The following is a 9,370-nucleotide window of genomic DNA, read 5'->3' as shown; positions in this document are numbered from 1 at the left end:
GGGTGCCTATCGCCACATCTTGTGGCAGGGGGTTCCACTGCTTTATGTCTGATGGGCTGCATGGACCCCCAGCCTTGGGCTCCAGCAAACGGGGAAAAGGGAGAAACCTGCATTCCTCGTTTGCCCTATAAATGCGCTGTTCTGAACGCATTGTTTCAGGGTTGCTTTTAGCAAGTGCCCATATTCTTGTGTATTAGAAACCTCTTTAACTTAAAAATACACAACACACACACTCACAAAACAACATAAACAGGTCCTGAAATAAATGCAACCTCTATCTCCAGGACAGGACCTGTTTTCCAATAAATACAGCTTGTTCCTTTATCCCAAATCCCATTATCCGTTTTCACCACCTGGTGCTCATGGGAGTTGCAGTCCAACCTCATCAGGAAGGGAGCCCTGCATCCACCACTGTTTTATATTTCTGAGTCCTTCTGACTGTTGTAAATACTCAACTATCTAAACAAACTGCACCAGAGCATGGACAGAGTTCTGACTCCAGTCCTCTGAAGAGGCCCATGGCCACAGAGACTGGCAAAACGTCAGGAAGAACAACCTTCAGAACACGGCCATAGGGCCCGAAAAACCCACAACAACCATTGGATCCCGGCCGTGAAAGCCTTCAAGAATACAATGATAGAGAGAATTTAAGGCTCCTTTTGAAAGTATGGAAGAAATAAATTCTGGCACAAGCGACTCGCAGATTCCCACGATAAATACCACAGTGAATCTTTTTTTAAAAAAACAAAAACACTCGAGTTATAATTGCCAATTTAGGCCTGCGTTAAGGGTGGCTGTGTGAATTTCAGTGGCAAGTCAACGTTGCGGTTGTGTTCCTGGGCGCAGATCCGAGGTACATGGTTTTCCCTTACGCACCGCACCGTGTGCATCGCCAGCAGGATTCTGGCCCATACTCTGCGCCTCCCCGCAATCCCAGCAGGGTGAATGAATGAATGAATGAATGAATGAATGAATGAATGAATGAATGAATGAATGGGGCAGGCAACCCATTAAGTTCCACGGACAACGCGTGGAAGACTCCATGGGGTCACCACACCCTGCTATGGCATGACCCACTTGGGAGGCTGATGGACACGCTCCATCTCGCTGCTGGCTTCCAACACACATTCACATATTTTTTTTAAAAAAGAGCAACAATGCCTTTATTTTAAAGCGCCAGCAAAAACAGGGGAGGGAAATAAATACTCTGAAGACCTACCAAGTTGGCAACGTTACCCTCCGTTTTTGTATGGGGATGGTGGTCCAGAGAGATCTGGACTCCAGCGGATCCCTCCTCCCCGCCTCTGGTTTCCTCCACACACCCCCAACCCCTCTCTGCTCCAGCTGTTCTCCTGCAGCAACAGGGACCCGGGGGGGGGGGCCTCAGTCCATCTTGGTCTGCTCCTTTCGGCTCCGCCTGCTCTCCCGGAAGATCTTCACCAGCGACATGAAGATGGGGACGGCCATGGGGAGGAAGAGCGGGATGTAGATGGCGAACTTCTGGTCATCCGGGAAGTACAAGAGGTGCAGGAGGGACGGGTCGAAGAAAGCCCGTTCCGAGGAGGTGACGGCGGCTTTGCTGGCTTGGAAGGCCGACTCCAGGTCCCCTCTCTCCAGTTCCCGCAGCGCCTTCCGGACGGAGTCCACCGCGTGGTACACCTAGGAGGAGAAGGCGTGACCAGGCACTGCCAGGCAGCCGTTGTCCCGCCACGGCAGGTGGGAGGAAGGGGACTGGGCCGTGCTGGGAGTCGCCAGACCAAAGAGGATAACTTCCCAGGGCAGCGGCAGGGAACGGATCCACCTGGCCCAGGGAGATCGAAGAGGGCTCGCCCCACCGCCGCCTCCCTCCACCCTAGGGGACCACCCTATACCTCCGAAGCCACGTCGTCCTTGATCACGATGTTGCTGATCTTGTCCAGCAGCTGGGCCAGCGACGTGAGGGTGGTGGAGACCGTGGCCACGTTCTCCACCGCCCGGGTCCACAGGAGCCGGTCCAGCTCCCAGTCGGTCAGGCCCTCATTCCCGGGGTTGGCCAGGAGAGCCGCCTCTGGAAGTGGCCCGGGAGAGATGCCGAGCAGCAGCCTGGTTTGGGGACGGGCGGGCGGGCGGGCGGGTGGGGGAGAAGAGCAGGCGGAAGGCATCAGGAAGGAACGGCAAAGGGCGAGGCTGTGTCCCTCCCCCTCTGGGGCCCCAACGGGAAGAAGGGTTCCATTATCTCTTCCTTTGCTATATTGAACTGAAAGCTTTCCCACCTGGCATGCAAAGCACAGCTCAGCTCCACTCACCTCTACTCAGTAGTAAACCCCTGTATAACCGGGCTTTCTGGTAGAAGAGCTCTGAAGAGCTCAAGGCAGGATACATGCCTCTCCCCTACTTTATTCTCACAACCACCCTGCGAGGTAGACCAGCTGAGAGGAGGAGGCAACATCTCAACGACCTCTTACAGGATGGGGGCAAGTGCCTCCCTCTCTCTCCACCTGGCCCGCCTCAATGGGCTGGCGTTGCGAGACCAAAAGGGCGAAGAGGCAGGAAAAATTCATAACGCCCACCTTGCATTCGTTAAAGGAAAGGTGTAAGACACACGTAACCAATATATGCAATAAACAGTTAGACTGGTCTGAACCACGCCTTTAATTTCTTGCATGTTCTACGACACTCTGTTTTACAGAAAGGTCTCAAAGCCTCTACACAGAGTGCAGGACTCCCCACCCTGGAGACCTACAAGTGGGGGCCTGGCCCCACCCCATCCATGGCTCTTCATTTCCTAGATCAAAAGGGGGTGAGGAGGTGGAATGGCCGGCCTCTATCGCCCCCTGCCCCCCCCCAGATTCTTAAAAATGCCCTCCTTTTTTTGCCCCAAGCTGGGTTTTTGAACCGAGCTGGGATGACTTCTTTCAAAGGGGGGGGGGGAGGCAGCTGTGGATTTTCTTCAAAGGCCAGGAAAGGGGAGGGGGGTCAGACTAGATGGCCTTAAGAGACCTCACCGGAGTTGAGCCAGGAACACCTCCATCACCGCCACCATGTCGACATCCACCCTCCTCGGCTGGGAGGCCTCGCCATCATCTTCTTCTCCAGGCTCCACGTTGTAGACCTGGCGGGAAAGGAGAGGCCCGTGAGGTGGGGTGTGTGTGTGTGGGGGGGGCACACAAGGAAAAGCTCACATCGAGCTCAAAGCAAACCCAGACCGACCCACCTTTCCGACCTGCTTACGGACTGGAGCACCACGAACCCTGGCCGTTCTGCACATTTTTAGGGTGCTGCTCTCGGCCCAATGCCTCTTGGCACGCATTTCTCACAACACACCTAAAAACACACTGTTCCTTCCACAGCGGTGACCCAAGGGACACCCTTCTGTCTTTTGGAACCCATTTTTGGCTCCAGTGTGTCTTTTTCTGCAACCAGGGGCACAAGAGCAGAAACTCTAAAAGCAACTTCTCTTTTAAATGAAAGACAGAGGAGATGTGTTTGAAGGGGAAGCAGCCCCAGGGACAAACAGGTGGGTGGGGGAAGGCGGCTGGGGGGGGGGGGAGACAATGGACGGCAAAATCCCTGCCTTCTTCCTCACCATGATCCCGCCCCACCGGGGACTGTGGAAAGCGTTGGTAGGGACGGCGGCCCCCTCCTTGTCCTGGATGTAAAGAGGCGAGTGCAGGCGCTCCGGGACGTACAGCAGGAAGTTGATGACGGGGTAAAGAGAGGCAGTGCTGGAACCTGCGTGGGGAGAAACCGACGGCTCTATTAGGCACCCGGGGGGGGGGGCAGCACCGGCGTGGAAGCCAGTCTGTCTCTCTTCCAGGCCCAGAAAGAAGCGGGCGGCAGGTGAGCTCCAGGAGACAGGAAGACGTACTAAAAAAATGTAACTTTTCTCCCCTTCTCTGGGAGAAAAGCTGTCCTTGAATTACGGAGGGAGCACCTGCTCAAAGGTGAGATCACGGTCTCCCCCCCCCCACGGCTGACCCTTGTTACGTCTCAGGAAGGGGTCAAGCAGAGCAAAGAAGGCATAGGCAGCTCAAGCAATAAAGCCAAGTTACATCATCCAGAACCGAGCAGGTCTTCACGGGCCCCGACGGCACAGAGAGCGACTTGTCTCCAGCCTCAAATGGAAAGATCGCTTGCCACCCGGTTGTGGAGGGACAGGGTGAGGGGTCTAAGACGTGACCCCATTGTGGGTGGTGTGTGTTACGAACGTGCCGTTTTGAACCGCTTGGGATTTCTTTCAAAGCCCTTTTCAAACAATGCCTCCTTGTTTCTCTCCCCTGAGATCTCGGGGCGTAAGGCAGAAGGGGGGGAGTCACCGACCAGGCCCCCGACAACTTACCGAGCCGGGCTTCCACGGGGTTGATGACATGCGGGAGGCTGTGGATGCTCAGCCTGTAGCTGGAGGAGGTGGGGTCAAAGCGGGGCGTAACCCCCAGCGCTGCATAGTAGAGGATCTGGGGCCAGAGAAAAGGACACTCAGCATGGCCAGCGGGAGGAGGAGGAGGCGTCTCCACCGCCGCTCGGAAGCGGCCGCCCGGGTCCCTCGGGCCCAACGCCCACCTGGGAGTCCACAGAGAATTCAGCCACCGAGCTCAGCTTGTGGAGGAGCGGCTTCACGTAGCGCCGGACGGCTCCCTCGATGTCCCAGTGGACGCTGTGGGATTTCGGGTCTGGGTTCAGCAAGCTGAAGGTGACCTCATACCCTGAAGGAAAAAGGGGGTACGAGCAGAAAAAGGAGGCAGCCGGCTTTTCTAACGGGCCTTCTTTCAGGACTCCCTCTGAGAACTCAGCTGCGCTTTACATCTCCAGGTTTTTGCAGGGAGCTCAGCTGTGCTTTGCAGGCAGGAAAAGTGTTTCATGGAACTCAGCTATGCTTTTGTAGGCACGGAGCCGAGCTCTCCTTTAAGAAAGGGAAAGCTGTTGCACTGAGGAATTATTCCACAGCAGAGGTGCTCACAGCTGAGCGGTGCTTTGCATGCCTCACAGAGGTATAAATGCCACCCCTCATATTGCTTTCTCACCACCCCTTGCTTAATGCTGCACCTGAACCCTTTCTCCAGGTGGCGCCAGGCCCCTCCCGGGCCCCCTGACCTGGTTCCTTGCTCTTTCCCTACCCAGACTGGACTTGAAGGGGCGCTTCCACTCAGCTCCCGGCTGGATGATGGGAACGCGGTCTGCCAGGGCTTCCCCGAGGGACTCTGGCGTGAAGGACATGGAGTGTGCCACCTCCTGCACGCTGGCGTCCACGGCTGCCAGCACATCTTCCGCCCCCTGAGGGGCCTTCAGGATGGCGCTGCGTCGCTGGCCGAGGTACACCTTCACCTCCTGCAAAAAAAGAAAGAAAGAAAAGAAAGAAAGACAGGAGGGGCTGCTAAGTGACCCACTGAACTGCGACTCCAGTCTCTTGATTTTCTTAAAATATTTCTGCCCCGCTTCCAGATCAAAACATCCAGGAATGGGGGGCAGTCAATAAAACAGCAAAAATCAATGTATGCTGTTCTAGAACTCCGTAGATGAGATCCAGACCCCCCAAAAAACAGCTTTGATAAACCGGCTTTTAATTCAGGTTTGACAGCAACCTCACTTCAGCCCCACCTGCGCCTCCAAGGGGAGAACTTTGCACGCCCAGGTGGCCTGTCCATTTAATTCCTAACAAGCATCTTGATTGGATGATATGACAGGTTTGGTGACTTGTTCACATTCAAAAATGTAAACTTTTTCCTAGCTGCAAGTCTCACTAACAAGGAATGCGCATAGCCTGGGCTTTCTTAGAGCACCAAATAACGTAACTTAGTTTAGGATTTTGGACAAAGATTAAAACATGACGCAGAAAACGGAGCAGAGCCGCTCTGTAACAGAGCGATACCAGAACACACGCACACACCCCAAAAGCCTAGAATTTTAAAACAATCTTTTAAATCCTGTTTGGCTTTGATTTTTAAGCCGATTTTTCAGTTTTCTAGCCACTGTTTTTTTCAATCCACCTTGCTATAATGCCCCCAGAGCACAGCAGAGAATGTTAAGTGCCAAAATACCTGTGGCAGGAGGTGAGACGTAGGTGGGACCACATAGACGGTGATGGAGCCGGCAGGGGTAGCCTGGGCTGGCTGGAGTCTGGCATCTGCATCTGGAAGGAAAGAAAGAGGGAAAAGTCCATGGGCTTAGAAATGACCCAAGGACGGCATCAAGGGAAAGTGGGTTTGGCTACCTGGAAGGGCCAGATCAGAGGCTGAGAGGGCCAGGTTTGGCCACGGGGAAAGGATTCACCTCCCCAATATCTCAGATACAGGACCGGGTCTTAAGCCAGATGGAAAATACAGGACTTCTTGTTTTTCTTTTTCTTTGACCCTGATATGGATTATGTCTGCTATTATCCACGGTTTTCAGCATCCAGGGAAGGGGGTTGATAGTTTTTGTTTTACAGACCTCCTGCAATGGTTACAAGATGACCGGACGCATCTCCACCCCACAACCCGCCAACCACATGCGGCAATGTTAAAACCATGCTGGAAGCATCATCGTCCCTCGATGTGCCCGAATCAACCCACTGTGTATGCCCTCTCGGAGCCCTTACCACGGAGCGACGCCTGGGACAGGATCGCCTCCTCTTGAGGAATCGCCCGGCGGTAGGACACCTCATAGCGGGAAGTCACGCTGGTCTTGGCTGGGATTGAGGCAGAGGATAAATGAGAAATGCAAAGGGGGGGGGTCCCTGGAGATACTGCCTCCTGTCAACCTCTGGGACTTTAGCCAAACTCAACTGGGGGGAGGCAGCTTCTGGAACCCCCACATTTTTGACTCTGCTTACGATGGATCATGAAGGAAATCTGCCCCAGAGGGAATTTTTAAACAGCTCTGAATGCTTTCCAGTTGAAGAGCATCTTCATGTCACGGCTCCTCAGCCTTGGTTTGAACACGGCTGCCCCCCCCCCCCCCCCGTGCAGGCCTTTTCGCTTCCCCTGCTTGTGACCTATTTCTAGACCTGTTTTAATTTTCTGCGGAGCCCTTTTGGATCCAGGTTCTCAGAGAACGGGAGGCAGGAAGGCAAAAAGATAAGAAAACCTCTTAGAAAGATGCCTGAGCTCTAAATGCAGAACTCACTGAGAAATTATGGGGTGCAGAGGTTGGACTAGAAGCCAGAAGATCTGGGTTCAAATTCCTTTTCAGCTGTGTGGCCTATCCTACTTTACAAGGGTGGCTGCGACCAGGATCAAGAGGAGGTGGGGAAAGCCACATTGTTTGCCTGCAGAAAAAGCCACCACATCACTGAAAAGAGAACAGACTTTGGGAGGGGGGAAGAAGCACATTGGGGCACTACTGTACAACTTCCAGAATCCTCTAACCAGAGGATTGTGGGATTTGTGATCCAAGAATGTATTTATTCATTTATTTTTGCTCTGAAAGTACATCAGCCCAAGCTGGCAGTTCACACCAAGGCAAGGGGTTGGGAGTGGGGCGGAGGCCCATACTTACAGGGTCAGTTTCCCCAACCCTCCCCCCCAGGGATGCAGAACCGCTTCTCTCCAAACTCACCGTTCAAGGGAATCTCCACCTCCTGCACGCGTTTGAAGGGGAGCTTGCGTTCCTGAGCCCCGAAAAGCACCCCCTGGGCAAACACGACCGAGACGGGCACCGTCAGCTGGAACTGAAGCACAAGGCTGTTGAACTCACGGCGCCAAGAACCACCACCCGCCGGCCGCCCGCTTCTGATGGTCCCGGACAGCTTCTGCCTCCATGCCAACATAGCGCCGGAAGGAGTTTTCCAATAAATACAAGTGGCTACTGGAAGCCCTGTTTTCCGTAAATGTCTCTAACCGTCTCCTCCAACACAAAAAAAACCTCTGGAGAGACCCAGCTGCTTTGGATCGCCAGCCCAGCCGGGGATTCCAAACCTCGGACTCCAGAGGTAGCTGGACTACCAACACCAGCAGTCTTGACCGAAGCCCAGGAAAGGCTCAGGCTTATGGGAGGTGTAGTCCAAGAACCTCCGGAGGCACAGTTTTGGGTGTTCCCCAGAGGCGACATTATGACTACGAGGGAGGTGGGGTGGAAGGGGAAAGAGTCAGGTGAGTTTCTCCCCCCCTTTGCCCCCGCTCACCTGCAGCACGTCCAGTTCGGCGATCTCGGAATAAGGCAGGGACGCTCGGTAGGTCTCCGTCGTCTTCCACCAGAGCGGAAGCCCCACCACGATCGCCATGGTGGCGAAGGAGAGGGCCGCGTATTTCCCTCGGGCCTTTTCTGGAGAGACACGGGAAGCGGGAACAGGCAGGGAAGGCCATCAGTGACCAGTCCAGCTGCACCCCCCTCCCTGAGAGACAGGCACCCCCAAAAAGAAGAAAAGGGGGAGCAGAATGTGGAGCCCCCCCTCAAAAGAACATGGGGACAGTGAGCAAGTGAGTGGGGCTGGGAGGAAGAGTTTGGGGGGTCGTTTTTCCTTTCCTCTGCCCTCCTCATCCTTTTTTCCTTGCGTCACATCTTTCAACCTCGTACACCTGCAAGGCTATTTTAAAAAAGGTATTACAGATAAATAGTCCCAAGAAAAGTGGAATCTCTCCTTTAAGAGTCTAGAAGGGTTGCCCCCACCCCCTGAGTCTTGTGGCGGTGAGTTCCACAGACCCCACGGCTTGTTGCACAAGAGAAGCCACATTTCTGGGATGAAACACTGATGGAAACCCCCTCCCGAAAAAGTCAAGCATTGAGAAGGATGGCTTGGAAGGGGAGGGGAAAAAAAACACCTTTCAGCCCTTTACACGAGAGTAGGTGAACCCCCAGGGAAGGAAGATAAAAAAAGACCCTGCCTTTTGTGCTCCGATAAGAAGGGACTGGAAAGCGGCTCGGGGGGGGGGGGGAGGGTGGGGGTGGCTCGACACAAAGCTGTTCCAAGAACGTGGAAGGTCTCCCGCGAATCCGGACTGAACTGGGAGCGACTCCGGATTGAATTGGGAGCGAAATGGAAGCGGGGCCAAACCGCTTTTGGGAATGGGAGCGGAAGGGGGGGAGGCGGCTGCTGGTTCCCCCCCACCCCACCCCACCCCACCCTTGCCAGGTTGGGCTCGGACGCCTGGGTCCCCCCCCCCCTCCCTCTCCCAGCCCCGCACCTGCCGCATCGAAGGCTGCAGCGGCAGCAGGACCGCCTTCGCCCGCCATCCTCCTTCCCGGAAATCTCCCTCGCTGGAGCCCGGCTCGGGGGTGGAGCGCCGGGCCTCCCGGAGGCAATAGAACGGGATCGAACCAATCAGCACCAAGGGAATGCAGAGCGGCCTCGGTTGTATCCAATCAGAGGAGGGAAGTGAGGTTCCCGGAGTGAAGGGAAGCTTGCCCGTCCCAACGCAGGGCACGCCGAAAGGGCGGGACGCCGCTCAGCCAATAAACGAGGCTGGACACAAAACAA

At 55.0% G+C, this 9,370-nt stretch overlaps 1 protein-coding gene across 1 annotated transcript; it reads right to left on the bottom strand.

The window, feature by feature from the left end:
* Positions 1-1,135: 1,135 nt before the first annotated feature.
* Positions 1,136-9,233, bottom strand: PIGS (phosphatidylinositol glycan anchor biosynthesis class S). The gene is made up of 12 exons (XM_020803496.3): positions 9,078-9,233; positions 8,078-8,217; positions 7,513-7,624; positions 6,554-6,643; positions 6,015-6,106; positions 5,094-5,304; positions 4,540-4,682; positions 4,319-4,433; positions 3,566-3,711; positions 2,985-3,091; positions 1,872-2,082; positions 1,136-1,659 (listed from the first exon to the last, which is right to left on the bottom strand). The coding sequence occupies exons 1-12, from the start codon at positions 9,124-9,126 to the stop codon at positions 1,384-1,386; spliced, it is 1,692 nt and encodes a 563-aa protein (XP_020659155.3). The 5' UTR covers positions 9,127-9,233; the 3' UTR covers positions 1,136-1,383.
* Positions 9,234-9,370: the final 137 nt, after the last annotated feature.

This window comes from Pogona vitticeps, chromosome 7 (genome assembly GCF_051106095.1).
Source record: "Pogona vitticeps strain Pit_001003342236 chromosome 7, PviZW2.1, whole genome shotgun sequence".
In the NCBI taxonomy this organism is placed as follows: domain Eukaryota; kingdom Metazoa; phylum Chordata; class Lepidosauria; order Squamata; family Agamidae; genus Pogona; species Pogona vitticeps.
This window is presented reverse-complemented; position numbering and strand designations above follow the sequence as displayed.